Below are 19,157 nucleotides of genomic sequence, written 5' to 3' on the forward strand. Positions count from 1 at the left end.
GCTGAGGTGACACAGTGGTGCCAGGCATGCGAAAGGTGCCAGGTGGCCAAGGTAAGCCAACCAGCCACTCATAGCTTCATGGGACATCTGTTGGCTTCTCGGCCTAACGAGATCTTGGCCATTGATTTTACAGTTCTTGAGCCCAGCCGTAATGGGTTGGAAGTTGTCCTGATTATGATGGATGTCTTCAGTAAGTACACATGGGCTGTCCCCACCTATGATCAGCGAGCTGCTACCATAGCTCGAGTCCTGGTTACTGAGTGGTTTTTGAGGTTTGGTATTCCAGCCCGGGTCCACTCAGACCAGGGACAGTGCTTCGAGAGCTCCCTGGTTCAACAGCTTTGTGGTTTATATGGCATTGAGAAATCTCACACCACACCATACCATCCCTCCAGGAATGGCCAATGTGAGCGTTTTAATAGAACACTTCATGATCTGTTGCGTACCTTGCCTATGTCCCGGAAGCATGACTGGAGCTCCTGTTTGCCCCAGGTCCTCTATGCCTATAATTCCATCCTGCATCAGGTAACCAGTGAGTCTCTGTTCCTTCTGATGTTGGGTCAGGAGCCGAGGCTCCCAGTTGACTTCCTGTTAGGTAGAGTTCAGGATTTTTTTGGCTGTTATGTGCATGAGTGAGTTCAGGAGCACCAGGCTTGCTTACAGATGGCGTTCGAGGGAGCTCATGACAGGTTGAGGGCTGCTGTAGAGCGGCATAAGAAAAACCATGACCAACATGTCTGAGATGTTCCCTTGAAGGAGGGCCAGTTGGTGTGGTTGTGAGACCTTGGTGTACAGGGGCACCACAAGATCCAGGATCAGTGGGCCTTGGTCATGTATTGTGTCTTAAAGGCACCGAGGGAAGGTGGATTGGTTTACACCATTGCCCCAGGAATGACTGAACTAGAGCCAGGCAGGTCCATCGATCTCTGTTGAAGGTTGTCATGGGGGTTGGTTCTCCAGGTGATACCGCTGTTGTTTCTCCACCTCCTCCTGAGCAGCCTCAGTCAGAGGAAGAGACATCTGATGATGGTGATTCGTTTGTCTTGGTACCTGAGAACCCATTGCCTGCTCCTGTTCAGGCCGAAGTAGTGGCTCAAACCACTCCTCAGCAGCTGGTTCCATCACCTGACTCCATCTCCATTGTGCCACCTTCGGTTGTGGACCCAGTGGCAGGTACTTCTTCTTCTTCTCTCTCTGTTTTGGAGGAAGCTGCTGTCCATCGGACCACTAGGTCAACGGCAGGTCATCACTCCAACATTCATCACCTCCCACAGCCTGCAGGGCAGGCTGAACGAGGAGCTGTTAATCTTCCTGACCCTGTGTCTAATGCAGTTGTTGCACTGTTTAGGCCTTGGAATTAATGGTTGGTTTCTTGGTTGTTTCATCATTGGGACAACGATTCAATTGTTGGGGGCAGATTGTGGCAGTATGTGGTGACTGGCTATAGTTACTTTCAGCTGGGTGCTGATTTAAGCCAATCACTGCGGCAAATTGCCATATAAAGGCGGGCTGAGAGCACCTGTCTTTCACTGGCCAGAGGCTGAGCACATCACGTCCTGATGTCGTCTACTTCTGCGTCCACGTTCCTGTGGTACAGATAAGCTGCTGCTAACAGCCGTGTTCTCTCCCACGTCGTCCATCCAGTGCTCATTCTGGTTATTTTTGTGTCATAGAGGCTTGCTTGGGTGTTGCTGCTGGCTGCATGCTGCTCACTGCTCCTGTGCACTCACTGTTTTGTTGCTGGTGATGCTCGTGTAGCGTCAATCTCTCCGCTTTACACTGCATTGTTTGGAATGGCCTGATCGGTAGGTAGTACAGTGGCTTTGGCTTTCTCCTCCAGCCATTTGTGCATTTCTCATGTCCGTTTTATCATTATAGAATAAGGATTGCCTAGCAGCGGCACTGCGCCGGCTAACCCGAAAACCCACTGACGTTTTGCTTTGCTTTGTCTTGTGTTGCTTTGCTTTGTCTTGTGTTGCTTTGCTTCACCTTTGCTTCATGCCTGTTTCACCCTGCGCTATTTGCGCAGCTTCACTTGTTCAGCGTTGCTGTTGGTGCTTGTTGTGGCTTAGCAACGCTGTTTCCCTTTCCTGTTCTGTGATCAGGGCAGCCACATTTTAACTGTGTGTGTGTGTGTGTGTGTGTGTGTGTGTGTGTGTGTGTGTGTGTGTGTGTGAGAGAGAGAGGGGCAGTATGGTTTATCTTTTTGTTGTTGTTGTTGTCCCTTTGTTATTAGTGTATTTGTTTTGTGTATTTATTATTTGTTATAACTGGCATTATGTAATGTGTTTATTTAAGTTATTGATTTTGTATTTCATTCAATTTTGTACATTTGATTAATTATTTGATTTAGTATTTCATTGCTAGTTCCTTTATTTATTTATTTATTTATTTATTTATTTTTGGGGTGTTATTAATTTTGTTTTATTTTTCCAGATTTTTAACCTGTGCCTCTCATCTCTTCCCATTCAGGTGCTGAGTCTTTGGTGGTGGATTGGTGTCCTGGTGGTGGTGTCCCTTTTTTTGTGTGTGTTTTGCACTTTTGAGTTGATGTTGCTTTATTTTTAGTTTAATGTGTGGTGTTCCTGGGGTCCTCTTTTTCTTTGGACAGCCCCTCCCCATAAGTCTCAGCCCTGATTGGTCCCCTCCCTTGAGTGAGAGAGATTTTATCCTTTTTAAAGTATTATGTAATTAATAAAAAGTATATTTTTGTGTTGGAACTGTCTATGCCGCTTTGCTGACGGACCTGAGTGCCTCCCCCTTTTGTTGTGTGTTTTTTTTTTTTTTACAATTTAAACTACAGTATTTCCCTGGGTGAAATTCCCAGGGTGGCATGGTCTGGCAATCTCAACTTTATACTGCCTTATCTAACCCTCTTTTTATATCACGTCTCATGCCGCCACACTTAACTGAATGTGTTCTTTTTTCTTGGGGGGTGGAAACATGCTGAAAAGAGCAAAAAGAAAAAATATATATAAACACAACACTGCTCTCACACACACACACACACTCAGGTTTACTGATATAGCTTATTCATTATCTGATAACCAATAACAACAAAATGAAAGATTGCCAAATGTTTTAAAGATCTGGGACCCTGGCTTCCGTTTGGGCTCCAGCTAAGATGGCCACTTAAACTTGAACTTGCGAAGCCACCTTTGGTATTTTATTCATCAAACAGAGTCAAAAGTGTTTTTATGGCAGTTTTATTTGTTAATAATCTAAATGGAGTCAGCAGAGAAGAGAACAGCTGAAGATTTATGCCCCTTTACCCCCTCCCCGTTATCTAAATCGGCAAAGAAGAAAGCCAAGAAACAGCCCTTTCAGCATGAGGATTCCATCTTGGAGGCTAACGTTAGTGTAGCTGAGGGCACTGTCTTAGCTACACTAATATATGAAATGAGGGGGACTCTACGCAAACTTTCTTTGGATGTTAAAGCTATACTGGGCAATATGGATGCTTTTCAGAAGAAACTCTCCAATGTGGAGACTGAGGTCTCGGCAATGAATCCTTCCCTAATGACTTTGAACAAATGTACTGACATCATGCAGGCTGCTCAGCGACAGGACAGGCTACAAGTTAGGGAAGCTACTTCTGCAATTGCTAAGTTACAGTCCTGCGTGGCGGAGTTGGAAGACCGAAATCGCCAAAATAACCTGCACCTTGTTAACCTTTTAGAGAATGGGGGGGGCGCCGTTGCCTTCCTACAACGCCAGCTACCAATCTGGTTCCCTTCTCTGGCTGGTTGAGGGATCATCAAAATTGAACGAGCTCATCGGCTCTACAGTAAAGGTGAAAATTCATCAAGCAAGCCCAGAACCCTCATCTTCAAACTTCTGAGGTACAACGATCGCCAGGCTATCATGAAGGCATACAGACAAGCGGGCGTGAAGATACAACATGGTCAGTCCCAGCTCATGCCATTTGCTGACTACTCCAATGCAACTGTCCTGAAATGCAAAGCTTTCTCATCCTGCATTGCTTCGCTCAAACAGAAAGGTATCCAGTTTTTCCTTCTCTACCCTGCCAACTTGAAGGTAACAATTGACTCGAACAACACGCACATCTTCTCTTCTCCCGAAGAGGCTCAACACTATGTTAAAGACATTTGATTTCAATAGCCTCTCCTTATCAAACTTAAGATCTGCTAGTATACTGGTTAGTGACCTGACTATGCTATGCTGTTAATACTTATGCTATGGTTTCTTAAACCTTGATTGATTAATGTAGTTTTTCCATTAGTGTTCTCGTCAGGTCAGTTCTTTCATAAATAATGACTCGTGTTAGAATATCCAAATTGAATGTGGTTCTGCAAGACTGTCTTAGCTCGAATCCAAGGAATGGTGATTATTTTTGTTCTAGCTAGACCTCGCAGGGATGTTAGCATTTTTCCCTGGCGGACTAGCAACGTTCTTGTTTAAAAGCAATGCTTCAAGTCTGGGGAGGCTTGTGCTTATTTTTTCATTACGTTAAGTTTTTATTTGGCTACATTTTATGTAATTTTATTTTTTTTCCACACAGTGTACTCTTGTTTCTACCATACTGTGCATGCATCTCAAGTAATATTTCATTTTTCCAACCTACCACCATGTATGGTCATAAGAGTTAATGATTGATGACTACAATTTGACTTCTTGGAATGTGCAGGGAGTTAATGAGCCTGTTAAGAGGGTTAGGTGCCTTGATTTTCTATGTAAAAAAAGAATATACTTTGCAATTTTGCAGGAAACACATTTAAGAAAACAGGATGTTCATAGATTTCAAAATAAGTTTTATAAAATCCTTTCTTTTTCTTGTGCCCCAAATAAAACAAAGGGTGTTCTACTGTTAACTGATAGAAAATTGAATCTGCATGTAGATGAGCTAGGTAATGATTCTGATGGTCGATTTTGTTTTGCTTTGATTCCTTTAAATTCTATTAAATATTGTCTAGTCTCCATATATGCCCCAAATATCTTTGAGCCACAGTTTTTTGATGATGTCAAAGCCAGACTTCTACCATTAAATGTTCCTATAATCTTACTGTAGGTGGTGATCTCAGTTTAACAATCGATATCCTGGATAGGTCCAACTCTACTCCACCTACTTCCAACCAGCTTTTTTCATCTAACTGCATTACAGACTTCATGAAGGACTTAAATGTAGTGGATGGCTGGCGTATCAGGAATCCTAGTGCAAGGGATTACACATTTTTCTCTTCATGCCATAAAGCATTTTCTAGAATTGATTACAGTTTCATTTCAGCTGCCTTACTAGAGTCTGTTTTGAATACTGAAATCCTACCCATGCTCATTTCTGATCATTCTCCGGTCAAAATCACCTTATCTAAACCCTACTCCTCTGTGTGTTTTAAGCGTTGGCACTTTAATGTATACCTTCTACAGGATGAAAGTTTTCTAGAGCATATTAGGAAAGATCTGGATGAATTTATCTCCCTAAACAAATCACCTGATGTAAATCCTCACACTCTGTGGGAGACTACAAAATGTGCAATCAGAGTCAGCTGTATATCATATTCCTCCAAATTAGCCACGGACCGTAAGAAGAAAATCAGTGCCCTAGAAAAAGAAATTCAGCAAATGGAACTATCACAGAAAAATAATTATGATATTGCTAGAGCAAGGCAAGGCAAGGCAAGTTTATTTATGTAGTGCAATTTCATACACAGTGGCAGTTCAATGTGCTTTACAGAGGTAAAGGCAAAACAGTAAACAATAAAAAATAAAATTACATACCCCCCCCCCCTTAATTTTGTTTTGTTTGTTTTTCTTTTACATTATGCATTGCTGTTTGGTGCTGTGTGTATGTGTGTGTCTTGTGTTAAAGCAATAAAAACATATTAACAAAAAAAAAAGATCTGGGACCCTTGGTTTTGGGCCAAAATTCACCTGGAATGGGACATTTATTTCATATATAGTATACAGTAAATACCCACTGTCAGGGTATTCTTTTAGTCATGTAAATCAGTGACATAAGGATGTCCTATAATTAGTCACCTGTAATTTGCAAAACAAGATATGTCAACACATTTGTGTGTCTTTGTATGTGTGCTAGTCTCTATAAAATATAGCTGGTGACCTCAACTCTGAAGCTTGAAGGTTCTGTACAATTGACGAGTTTGTTTGATCAAATGAAAAATAGTCTCTTATCATGTGGTTGTGAAGTTTAAGTGGAACTTTTATCTTTCTGTACAGATTCAATGAAGCTCTTCCTCCCTTTCATGTGTCCCCATGTCATGTCCAGGCACAGCTGTTGTTATTGACAAAGGTACCCACTGGCTATGCAGGCATCGTGCTACACTCATGCAACACTAGTGTGATATAGCATGCTTAGGCTGATATGGGATTAGGTCAGTGCCATTGGCAAAGGTAACTTACATTTCTGTGATGGCAGCATTAATGCAGAAAAGTACATTGAGATTTTGGAGCAACATATGCTGTCTTCAAGACATCTTTTCAAGGGATGCCCATGAATATTTCAACGAGACAATACAAAAACCACATTCCAAATGCATTTTTTAGAAGAAGAAGAGGAACTTTATCACATGTACACTTGTGAAATTCCTCTCTGCATTTAACCTACCTGAAGCAGTGATCTCACACACACACACACACACACACACACACACACACACACACACACACACACATATATATACAGGTCCTTCTAAAAAAATTAGCATATTGTGATAAAGTTCAATATTTTCCATCAGTTATTTAAGAAAGTGAAAATGTTATATATTATAGACTCATTACACATAAACTAAAATGTTTCAAGCATTTTTCTATTTTAATTTTAATCAGTATGGCATACAGTACAAAAACATTAAAAAAAAAACAACTCAAAATATTAGAATATTTCATTTCGAGTTTGAGTAAAACAGTATGAACACAGTGTATCTCTCGGTCTAGTTCAGTACACACAACCACAATCATGGGGACGACTGCTGACTTGACTGTTGTCCAGAAGATGATCACTGATGCCCTCCACAAGGAGGGTAAGCCACAAAAGGTCATTGCTGAAAAGGGTGGCTGGAAAAGGTGCACAAGCAACAGGGATGGCCGCAGTCTTGAGAGGATTGTCAAGAAAAGTTGATTCAAGAACTTGGGAGAGCTTCACAAGGAGTGGACTGAGGCTGGTGTCAGTGTATCAAGACCCATCACGAACAGACATCTTCAAGAAAGGGGATACAACTTTCGCATTCCTAATATCAAGCTACTCCTGAGCCAGAGACAATGTCAGAAGTGTCTTATCTGGGCTAAGGAGAGAAAGAAATGGACTGTTGCTCAGTGGTCCAAAGTCCTCTTTTCAGATGAAAGTACATTTTGCATTTACTTTGGAAATCACGGTTCTAGAGTCTGGAGGAAGAGTGGAGAGCCACAGAATCCAAGGTGTTTGAAGCCCAGTGTGAAGTTTCCACAGTCTGTGATGATTTGGGGTGTCATGTCATCTGCTGGTGTTAGTCCACTGTGTTTTATCAAAGGCAGGGTCAATGCAGCTAGCTATCAGGAGATTTTGGAGCACTTCATGCTTCCATCTGCTGAAAAGCTTTATGGAGATGAAGATTTCATTTTTCAGCACGACCTGGCACCTGCTCACAGTGCCAAAACCACTGGTAAATGGTTTACTGACCATGGTATTACTGTGCTCAATTGGCCTGCCAACTCTCCTGACCTCAACCCCATAAAGAATCTGTGGGGTATTGTGAAGAGGAAGTTGAGAGACACCAGACCCAACACTGTGGATGAGCTTAAGGCCGCTATCGAAGCATCCTGGGCCTCCATAACACCTCAGCAGTGCCACAGGCTGATCGCCTCCATGCCACGTCGCATTGAAGCAGTCATTTCTGCCAAAGGATTCCCGACCAAGTACTGAGTGCATAACTGAACATAATTATTTGAAGGTTGACTTTTTTTGTATTAAAAACACTTTTTTTATTGGTCAGATGAAATATGCTAATTTTTTGACATAGGGATTTTTGGTTTTCCTTTACTTTTTTGCCAAAATCATCAATATTAAAACAATAAAAGGCTTGATCTACTTCAGTTGTGTGTAATGAATCTAAAATATGTTAAAGTCTAATGTTTATGAGTACATTACAGAAAATAATGAACTTTATCACAATATGCAAATTTTTTGAGGACATATATATATATATATATATATATATATATATATATATATATATATATTACACACACACACATGAGCAATGAGCACACACACATACCCAGAGCAGTCTGCAGCCATGCTAACAGCTCCCGGGGAGCAGTTGGGGGTTAGGTGCCTTGCTCAAGGGCACTTCAGCCTAAGGCCGCTCCCATGTTAACCAAATCGCATATCTTTGGATTTTGGGGGAAACTGGAGCACCAGGAGGAAACCCATGCAGACACAGGGAGAACATGCAAAATCCACACAGAAAAGCCCCCGTCAGCTGCTGGGCTTGAACCCAGAACCTTCTTGCTGTGAGCCAACAGTACTAACCATGACTGTGGAAAAAGAGGGTGCGGGTGCTGGACTGGCCTGTCTGCAGTTCTGATCTGTTCCCAAAAGAGAATGTGTGGCAAATTTTGAAAGGAAAAATGTGACAACGATGACCCGTACTGTTGCACGCCTTAAGACCTGTTTGCAGGAAGAAATTGACAAAATAACACCCAAAATGCTTTATCGCTCAGTGTCTTCAGTCCCCAAAACATACTTTAAGTGTTGTGAGAAGAAAAGACAACATTATAAAGTGGTAAATACTTTACTGTCCCAACTTTTTTGAAATGTGTTCCAAGAATCAAAGTCAAAATGTGTTAATTTTGAATAAATAAATAAATAAATAAATAAAATTCATTAAGTAAACCATCAAATAATGTACTGTTGTATTGCTTTGAGTGCAATACAGGTCAAAGATTATTTACAAATCATTGTTTTCAGTTTAAATTTCAATGTCAAATTACTGTCCCAACTTTTTCTGATTTGAGGTCGGAGTTATTTATTTCAGTTTCCAGTGTTTAAATATAAGTTCACATTGCCCTTTGAGATGTTGTAGTCGGAGGTGGTTGTTTGTCCTCAAAATAACACTGTATGCAACATGTTTGGTTGGTGACACAATCTGCAAACTTCTTCAATCTTTAAACCATTCATTTTTATAGTATCAATTGAAAATAATAATCTATTGCTTAAATGACAATAAATAATCTTATCTTATTGGAACTGGTGAAGAAGTTTTATTGTTAGCCCAGGCCATCTTTTTTTTGCCTTTTTTTTCCCCTAATTTGGTCTTGGCCAATTCCCACCCTTCAACCATCTCTAATCCCTATCATATAACAGCTACCAGCCAGGGAAGAAGAAGGCTATCACATGTTTCCTCCAAGACATATGAAGCCAGCACACCTTTTCTGAATTGCTGCTCATGCTGTATCACAGGACAGTGTGAAACACTGCATTTCATCATTCACATAGATGCCTGCAATTGGCTAGTGCTGTTGTGACTGACAAGGGAGATGATATATTCCACCCCTCCCAACCAAAAAGCATGGCCAATTTTGTGCTCTTGGACTCCTGCCATGGATGGCTGTGGCATCAGGATTCTAACTTGATAGCCCATCTATTTCTAATGTGCATCATGCTTGTGAGGCATGTTCTTCCAGCATGCTGTCTCCTTTATTATCATTAGTTTCCACTTAGGGTTAGTCTGTTTGTCACTGCATATCCTCTTCCTCATCCTAACATACTTCATCTGCAGAAAACTGTGTCCTGATGTTTCCTCCTTCAGTAGCTTGCACCCTGGCAGTTCCTGGATGTGACACAACTGCTTGAAACAGAAAACATACTGACATGTACACCTAAAATTTTCACTCTCAAGCAGTACATTTAGTTAAGCATAGTAGTAATCATAAACCTTTGCTAATACATATGTATATTAAATTATATGGAGATGTAAGGGGAGGGAGAAGATAATCAACTCACAAAAAGCTTTTTATACCAATAAAATTTTGAAATTTCATTTACTTTATCATTTGTCATCCCTTTCTAAACATCTTTATAAACATATTTGTTTTCTTTACAGCATCTGTTGATACCTGATGTGCATTTCAATATAATATGAAAATACAGGTTTTGTTTCAGGCTTATGTGCTAATGCATAGAATACACAAGTAGCACTTAAAACTCCAGCCCTTAACTGGCTAATTTTATGTTGTATCTGACAGCTTCAAGACTTCAAAGAAAATGCACAGGACTTTGTACTGTTGTGATACTTTTCACTTTCTGAATGCTCTACAATGCATGAGAAATTAACTGTCTGAACCCTATGCTGACCTCTAAACCCTCTGTTTTCCTTCCTACTCTAGGGAAATATTTTTCAAATGACACCTATGATAAGCACCAGCCTATGGCATTCATGACATATATAAGGCAGTATTTAAAACAAGAAGCACTCATCCTGATCTTTCAGCCATGAGTAAGCTTAATATATTGTGTATGTGTTTGATGTTCTTTACACGAAAATTGTTTGCATGCCAGCTGTTGGGTAAGTTTGACATGCGAGATATGTTTAAGGAAGGAGACATTATGATAGGTGGAATTTTTCCGATATTTAACAAACAGCAGAATATACTTGCTTCATTTGAAAACAAACCTCCTGAAGCTGAATGTAAAGGGTGAGTTTAAAAAAAAATACCCATGTTGTAAATGAAGGGGAATATAGTTCAGTGCTAATTTATTGTTTTACTTCATGTACTTGTTTTTTCTACTCCATCATTCATTACAGATTTGACTTACGAGCATTTCGCTGGACTAGAACCATGATATTTGCAATTGAAGAAATAAATAGAGATGATAATTTGCTTCCTAACATCACTTTAGGGTATAAAATTTTAGATTCTTGTGCTTCTCCTACTAATGTTTTGCGAGCAGCCCTCACTCTGGTGAGCATGTCAGGGAAAAGTAAAACTTCCTCGCAATGTTTTCCACCTCCCCTCTCAGCTGTTGTAGCTGAATCAGGATCTACCCAGTCATTAGTTGTGGCTGGGGCACTTGGACCATTCAGAGTACCAGTGGTAATAACAAGTATACTAATTTTAAAAATATTTTAAATGTGAAAATGTAGTTGTGTTTATAAACTATTTTTGTGTATGAATAGGTGAGTTACTTTTCAACATGTGCATGTTTAAGTGACAAAAATAAATATCCTACATTTTTTCGAACAATACCAAGCGACTATTACCAGACAAAAGCTTTGGCTTTCCTTGTCAAACGGTTTGGATGGACATGGATTGGAGTTATACAATCTGACAATGATTATGGACAAAATGGGATATCAGCATTCTCAAAAGAAGTGCAGGCGCTTGGTGTTTGCATTTCATTTGTTGGCACAGTTCTGCGTACATATCCCCAAAGTAAAATTCTTGAAGTTGTGGAACTGATAAAACATTCAACTGTCAAAGTAATTCTTGCATTTGTGCCAGAGGGAGATCTCTATCCTTTAATGAGAGAAGTGGTAAAACAGAACATTACAGGAATACAGTGGATTGCAAGTGAAGCCTGGATAACTGCAGACAGACCATCCACTCCAGAAATGTTCCAATCCTTTGGAGGAACAATAGGATTTGTGGTTCGAAAGATGGCCATACCTAAACTGGGACCAGTTCTCAAGGATATCAGCCCTTATTATGCATCAGGGTCTAGTTTTCTCAGTGATTTCTGGGAAACAGTTGTGGGCTGTAGGCCTCCATCTTCAGTAAATGGTTTACAAAATCACACAAAAATATGCTCAGGAGCAGAAACAGTGAATTATACAAACAAATTCTTTGATGTCACTCAGCTTAGAGTGGCATATAATGTCTATCAAGCAGTGTATGCAATTGCACATGCATTACACCATGTGATATTTTGTGAAAAGCCTGAGAGAGATGTCTCAAAACTGTGTCGTTCTGTGTTACAGATAACCCCAAAACTGGTGAGTTAAGCATTTTTATTCACATTTATTTTAAAGGCGTTATCATCATTTTTAACCTCTCTATAGCTATATTGTACTTTTTGTTTCCCAGGTAAGTGAAGAGTTAAAAAAAGTTAATTTTGTGGATACATTTGGAGAGGTGGTATTCTTCGACAAGAAGGGAGACCCCCCTGCTTCATATGAAATTATAAACTGGCAGCTGAGAGAAGGAAAAGTGAATCATATTGCAGTTGGCCATTTCAGGACCTCTGCAAATGGAAAATATGAACTTGTGATTAATGAAGACAGGATTGTCTGGAGAACAGGAAAATTGGTAGTATAAGCATATAATTAAAAGCACAGTTTAGTTTTCTTTAATTCCATTAGTCATCTAACAGCTCTAATCTGCTCTACTGTCTCAGACACCAAGAGCTGTTTGCTCAGAAATCTGTCCACAAGGCACAAGGAAAGCACAAATCAAAGGATTGCCTCCGTGCTGTTTTGACTGTATCCCATGTGCTGATGGCTCTATATCAAATACAACAGGTTTGTAGCGAGACTGTGGTGTGGGTGGAGCACAGAAGCATGGCAGGTGGTTGTTTGCAATTTGATTCATTCCTTTATTGCTGCTTTACAGCACACAACTTAGACTCTTTCTCAAAGGCATACACATACACACACAGGCTAGTAGCAAGCCCTCGGCACTGTCCTCCCCTTCTCACTCTCCTTTTATCGGGCGCAGTCACTGAAGGAGACACACAAACACACGTTAATTGATAACAGGTGTAGTGACATGACCACTCACCTTCCCTGACTCTGCCCTCCATTCACAGACTGCCGCTTGGACACGCCCCCACTGCCACATACCCCCACCGCCCGACTCAGGCCGGGGAGTTGTCCAGCCTGAAGCCGACTCCCCCTCCCCCCCCCTTGACAGGAGAGGAAGTCCGCCACCACCATCTGTGCCCCCGGCCTGTGGACCACCTCGAATTTAAATGGCTGGAGTGCAAGATACCAACAGGTGATCTGCGCGTTGGCATCCTTCATGCGGTGGAGCCACTGGAGGGGCGCGTGGTCTGAACAGAGGGTGAAAGGGTGCCCCAGCAGGTAGTACTGGAGGGCGAGGACTGCCCACTTGATGGCTAGGCATTCTTTTTCAATCGTGCTGTATCTGCCTTCCCGCATTGACAGCTTCCGGCTAATGTACAGCATGGGACACTTCTCCCCCTCCACCTCCTGGGACAGAACAGCCCCCAGCCCTCTGTCTGATGCGTCTGTCTGCAAAATAAAGGGGAGAGAAAAGTCAGAGGAGTGTAACAGTGGCCCCACACACAGTGCAGCCTTTACCTTAGAGAAAGCCTGTTGGCATTGCTCCATCCACTGGACCAGATCTGGTGCTCCGTTTTTAGTGAGATCAGTCAGCAGGCTGGTGACGTCCGAATAATTAGGTATGAACTTCCGATAGTAGCCAGTCAGCCCCAGGAACTGTCTCACCCCCTTTTTGGTCTTGGGCCTTGGGCAGGTCGCAATCACTGCCATCTTATTAATTTGGGGATGCACCTGCCCATGGCCTAAGTGGAACCCCAGATACCACACTTCCACCTGCCCAATTGCACATTTCTTTGGGTTGGCTGTGAGACCTGCCCGCCTCAGCAGCTTTAGGATGGCCCTAAAGTGTTCAAGGTGCTGCGGCCAGTCATTACTATAGATGATAATGTCATCCAGATACGCGGCTGCATAGGTGGCGTGGGGGCGGAGGACCCTGTCCATAAGCCGATGGAATGTAGCGGGTGCCCCAAACAGTGCAAAAGGAATTGTGACAAATTGGTGTAAGCCAAATGGTGTGGAAAAGGCCGTTTTCTCTCAGGACAGAGGTGTCAAGGGGATCTGCCAATATCTCATTATCTCATCTCATTATCTCTAGCCGCTTTATCCTTCTACAGGGTCGCAGGCAAGCTGGAGCCTATCCCAGCTGACTACGGGCGAGAGGCGGGGTACACCCTGGACAAGTCGCCAGGTCATCACAGGGCTGACACATAGACACAGACAACCATTCACACTCACATTCACACCTACGGTCAATTTAGAGTCACCAGTTAACCTAACCTGCATGTCTTTGGACTGTGGGGGAAACCGGAGCACCCGGAGGAAACCCACGCGGACACGGGGAGAACATGCAAACTCCACACAGAAAGGCCCTCGCCGGCCACGGGGCTCGAACCCAGGACCTTCTTGCTGTGAGGCGACAGCGCTAACCACTACACCACCGTGCCGCCAGATCTGCCAATATCCCTTTGTTAAATCCAGCATCGAATAAAAATGAGCAGTGCCTAATCGATCGAGCAACTCGTCAATGCAAGGCATTGGGTATGTGTCAAATTTAGACACCGCGTTGACTTTCCTATAGTCCACACAGAACCAGACCGAGCCATCGGTCTTGGGGACCAGGACCACTGGGCTGCTTCAGTCGCTGTGGGTCTCCTTGATTATGCCCACTTCAAGCATGGCTTCAAGTTCATCCCGGGCCACCTTTATTTTGTGTTCAGGCAGACGGTAAGGGCAGCTACGCACTACCACCCCCGGGGGCATCTCAATGTGGTGTTCTATGAGGTGGGTGTGGCCGGGCAGGGGCAAAAACATGTTGGAAAATTCTTTCTGCAACTGGCCTACCTCCGTGAGCTGGGTCGGGGAGAGGTGGTCTCCACAGAGGACCGGAGTGGTGGGCGATATCAATTTTCTTTTTTGAACCTCTGGCCCCAGCTCCACCTTCTCTGGAATTACTGACACCAACACCATGGGGACCTCCTCATTCCAACGTTTTAATAGATTGAGGTGGTAAACTTGCAATGCCCCACCCCTGTCCATTCGCCTCACCTCATAGTCGACGTCCCTGACTCGCTGTGTGACCTCAAAGGGTCCTTGCCACTTGGCAACCAATTTGGAGCTCGATGTGGGCAGTAACACAAGTACTTTGTCACCTGGTGTGACCTCCCTAAGGCGTGTGCCCCTGTCATACAGTTGGACTTGACATTCTTGCGCCTGCTGCAAATTCTCCTGGGTTAAGTGCGTGAGTGTGTGGAGTTTGTCATGCAGGTCAAGAATGTATTGAATTTCATTTTTACTAGGTGAAGGTCCCTTCTCCCAATTTTCAGGTAGCACATCCAAAATGCCACGTGGCTTATGCCCATATAACAATTCAAATGGTGAAAACCCTGTGGAAGCTTGCGGGACATCTCGTACTGCAAATAACAGGGGCTCGAGCCACTTATCCCAATTACATGCATCTTTGCTTACGAACTTCCGAATTATATTTTTGAGAGTTCGATTGAACCATTCTACTAAGCCATCCATTTGTGGGTGATAGACGCTGGTGAGAATAGGCTTAATCCTCAGTAACCCATACAGCTCGCACAGTGTGCATGACATGAATGTAGTGCCTTGGTCTGTCAGGATTTCTTTCGGAATCCCGACCTGGGAGATAAAGTGGAAGAGTGCTTCTGCTATACAGCATGCTGAGATATTGTGGAGAGGCACTGCTTCCGGATATCACGTTGCATAGTCTACCAGGACTAAAATAAAGCAATATCCCCGTGCTGACCAATCTAATGGCCTGACGAGATACATCCCAACTCTTTCAAACGGGGTCTCGATTAAAAGGAGAGGGCACAAAGGCACTTTTAGAATGGCCGCGGGATTTATTAATTGGCATTCACGGCACACTGCACACCACTGATGGACATCCCCGTGAATCCCTGGCCAATAGAACCGGGCCATTATTCAGGCTAGTGTCTTATCCTGCCCCAAGTGTCTGGCCATGGGATTAAAGTGAGCTGCTTGGAATATGAATTCCCAGCGGCTCTCTGGAATTAATAACTGTGTTATCTCTTCGCCAGTTTGAGTGTCCAGTGTAAGGATATGTTACACTCAGTGTAACATATCCTTAATAATAGTAAAGTAGGGGAAGGCCAGCATCGCATTTGGCTGGAGAATTTGACCATCGATTACTCTCACTTGGTCAAATGCATGCCACAGAGTCCCGTCACACGACTGCTCTAACAGGAACTCCCCAAGGGAATCCCTGAGAGAGGGAGGAGGGGCAGGGCACTCCTTACTCTGCGTATCGCCCTGATGTAGGCGGCTCTGTGACAGCTTCTCCCGCCAACGCTACTCCGGGACTTTCCCTAGCTGAATTATGGCAGGACCCACTCTTCACTATGTGCATCATTAATTCCTTAAACCCCAGGCAATCAGTCCCCAAAATTAGCAAGTGGGTGAGACGAGGATTAACTGCTGCCTTTACACTATATTTTTCCCCTAGAAATAGAATGTGGATGGACACCAAAGGGTAATTGTGAACATCCCCGTGCACACACAACACCTTCACCATTCGTGCTCTCCCCAATGCCTCACCTTGCACCAGGCTTTGGTGGATTGAGGTCTGGTTATAGCTGGAATCCACCAAAGCCTGATACATATCCCCTTGGACACTTACCGGTATTCAATATGCTCTGGCCCAATCGAGGGTGGTTTCTGGCATGTCGGGGACCCGGACCACCACGCCCACCTCCATTGCAGAGCACTGATGTTGGAGATGTCCCAGCTCCCCGCAGCACCAGCACACTGGCCCAGGCTCTCCCTCTGCACCAGTGTTATGGGCATCACTCACCTGAGGGGAAGGAGACACAGACAAGGAAGGGGGAAATGGGAGGACACTATGGGTGCGCCGGGCTGGCTGGGGGGGAGCCAGCCCCCGCCTCCGCGGTGGGGGAATGGGGCGAGGATGGGAAACCGAAGGAGAGAGAGAGGGAGAAGAGAGAGGAGAAGATGAGACATGCCATCCTGCTGTCGGAACTGCTGCCATGTGGTCCTCTGCCAACTCGATTGCCTGGTCCACCAATGCCGAGCGATGACACTGGACCCACTCCGCCGTTCCTTCCAGAAGTCGCGTGACGAATTGCTCCAGTGTCACCAGGTTGATCATTCTCTCGGTGTCACGGTCGTCTGCCCTCAGTCACCGCCGGCAGGCGTCCCAGAGTTGCTGCCCAAACGGCCAGCCGACCTCCTCCAAGCGCAGCGATCCGAAGCACTGCCGTTGTTGCTCTGGGGAGCAGCCGACATGCTGGAGGATGGCTGTTCGAAGGTCCGCGTACATGAGCTGGCTGTCGGTGGGAAGCTGCAGCACAGCCAGTTGCGCCTTGCCCATCAGCAGGGGAAGGAGGCGTGCCATGCCCTGGTCCACTGGCCAATGCCACGCCTCTGCTGCCTGCTCAAAGAGCACGAGGAAGGCTTCCTGGTCATCGTGTGGACCCATCTTCGTGAAGGTGAGGTGGGGAGGGTCCGCTCCAGTGGCAGTCGTGGGCCCCGCCGAGCAGGTGCCGGAACACCTGGCAGTCCTCCTGTTGGGCCAGCACCAAGGCTTCGAACCGTTGTTCCTGCTCCTTCTGGTGGGTGACCAGCACTTGGTGCTGGTTCTGCTGGGCTGTGGCAAGGGCATGGATCAGCTCCTTAAATGGCAAGGACTCCATGGGGCTGTTTCCTTCTGCAATCTTCTCAGGTTTTGGCACCACTGTAGCGAGACTCTGGTGTGAGTGGAGCACAGAAGCATGGCAGGTGGTTGTTTATGATTTGATTCTTTCCTTTATTGCTGCTTTACAACACACAACTTAGACTCTCTCTCACAGATACACACACAAGCTAGTAGCAAGCCCTCAGCGCCGTCCTCCCCTTCTCACTCTCCTTTTATCGGGCACAGTCACTGAAGGAGACACACAAACACATGTTAATTGATAACAGGTGTAGTGACATGACCACTCACCTTCCCTGACTCTGCCCTCCATTCACAGACTAATGCTCGGCCACGCCCCCACTGCCACAAGGTTAATTAATACCGAATTAATATGGCCTAAATAATGCATATGAAGTATCAAGCATTTCAAAACATTCCTCTTCTTTTTTAGGAGCAGCAGATTGCATCACCTGCCCTGAAGAGTACTGGTCTAATGAAAGAAAAGACAGCTGCATCATGAAAAAAATAGAGTTTCTTTCGTACACAGAAACAATGGGGATTGTTCTAATAATGGTGTCATTATTTGGTGCCTGTTTAACATTTTCTACTATGGTGGTATTCATACACTTTAGAGACACACCAATAGTAAAAGCAAATAATTCAGAGCTGAGCTTACTTTTACTTCTTTCCCTTATATTTTGCTTCCTCTGTCCTCTCACGTTCATTGGCGAGCCTACAGTTTGGTCCTGCATGTTGCGTCATATAGCATTTGGTATCGCCTTTGCCCTCTGCATTTCCTGTATCTTGGGGAAAACTATAGTTGTGGTAACTGTCTTCAGAGCAACATTACCTGGGAACAATGTGGCAGGAAAGTTTGGGCCACTTCAACAAAGGTTGATTGTGTGTTCATGCACTGCAGTTCAAATAGTTACTTGTATTATTTGGCTATGTGTTGCACCACCATTCCCTGGTAAAGTGTCTGAGCAACACAGTAAAAAAATAATTTTAGAATGTAACACAGGTTCAGATGTTGCATTTTGTGCAGTTCTAGGATACATTGGTTTTCTTGCTGTTATTTGTTTGGTCCTAGCCTTTTTAGCCAGAAAGCTGCCTGATAATTTTAATGAAGCCAAATTCATCACATTTAGTATGCTTATATTCTGTGCAGTTTGGATCACCTTTATTCCAGCTTATGTCAGCTCTCCTGGAAAGTATACAGTAGCTGTAGAAATATTTGCAATTTTGTCATCTGCCTTTGGCCTACTTTTATGCATTTTTGCACCAAAGTGTTATATAATTTTAATCAAACCAGAAAGAAACACAAGAAAACATGTAATGGGGAAAAATCCAAAAGTTACTTAAATGTATGTCCCTGAAAGTGTAAAATCATAAAAAATCCATTTCGGTAAATTATGATACAGAAATGTATTGGAGAACTTTTTGTTTTTACATTTGCATTACATCTTAATTCAATCATTTTTTCTCAGAATTTTCAAAAACAAGATGAACACTTTTGACCATTTATGTGAGCTTATGTAAGTAATGGAAACAATTATACAGTTGCTCATTCTGAATTGAAACATTAGTTCCATGATGAGGAACTTCTGTGATAGTGAACATTACAGCTGGTTTACCTGTAAATCATATCAGTGTTATCAATAAAGTAAACAAATCAAAACTACAATAAGTATAATATGAGCTCATGAAAATGCAACATAAGAGCA

The 19,157-nt window shown here is 43.5% G+C and overlaps 1 protein-coding gene across 1 annotated transcript; it reads left to right on the forward strand.

Moving 5' to 3' along the window:
• The first annotated feature begins 941 nt into the window (after positions 1-941).
• Positions 942-18,795, forward strand: LOC132888390 (extracellular calcium-sensing receptor-like). Its single transcript, XM_060924443.1, has 8 exons — positions 942-1,173; positions 2,473-2,525; positions 10,514-10,650; positions 10,761-11,049; positions 11,133-11,948; positions 12,040-12,261; positions 12,350-12,473; positions 17,885-18,795. Exons 1-8 carry the CDS (start codon positions 942-944, stop codon positions 18,793-18,795), a joined length of 2,784 nt encoding a protein of 927 aa, XP_060780426.1.
• Positions 18,796-19,157: the final 362 nt, after the last annotated feature.

This window comes from Neoarius graeffei, chromosome 6 (genome assembly GCF_027579695.1).
Source record: "Neoarius graeffei isolate fNeoGra1 chromosome 6, fNeoGra1.pri, whole genome shotgun sequence".
Taxonomy (NCBI): domain Eukaryota; kingdom Metazoa; phylum Chordata; class Actinopteri; order Siluriformes; family Ariidae; genus Neoarius; species Neoarius graeffei.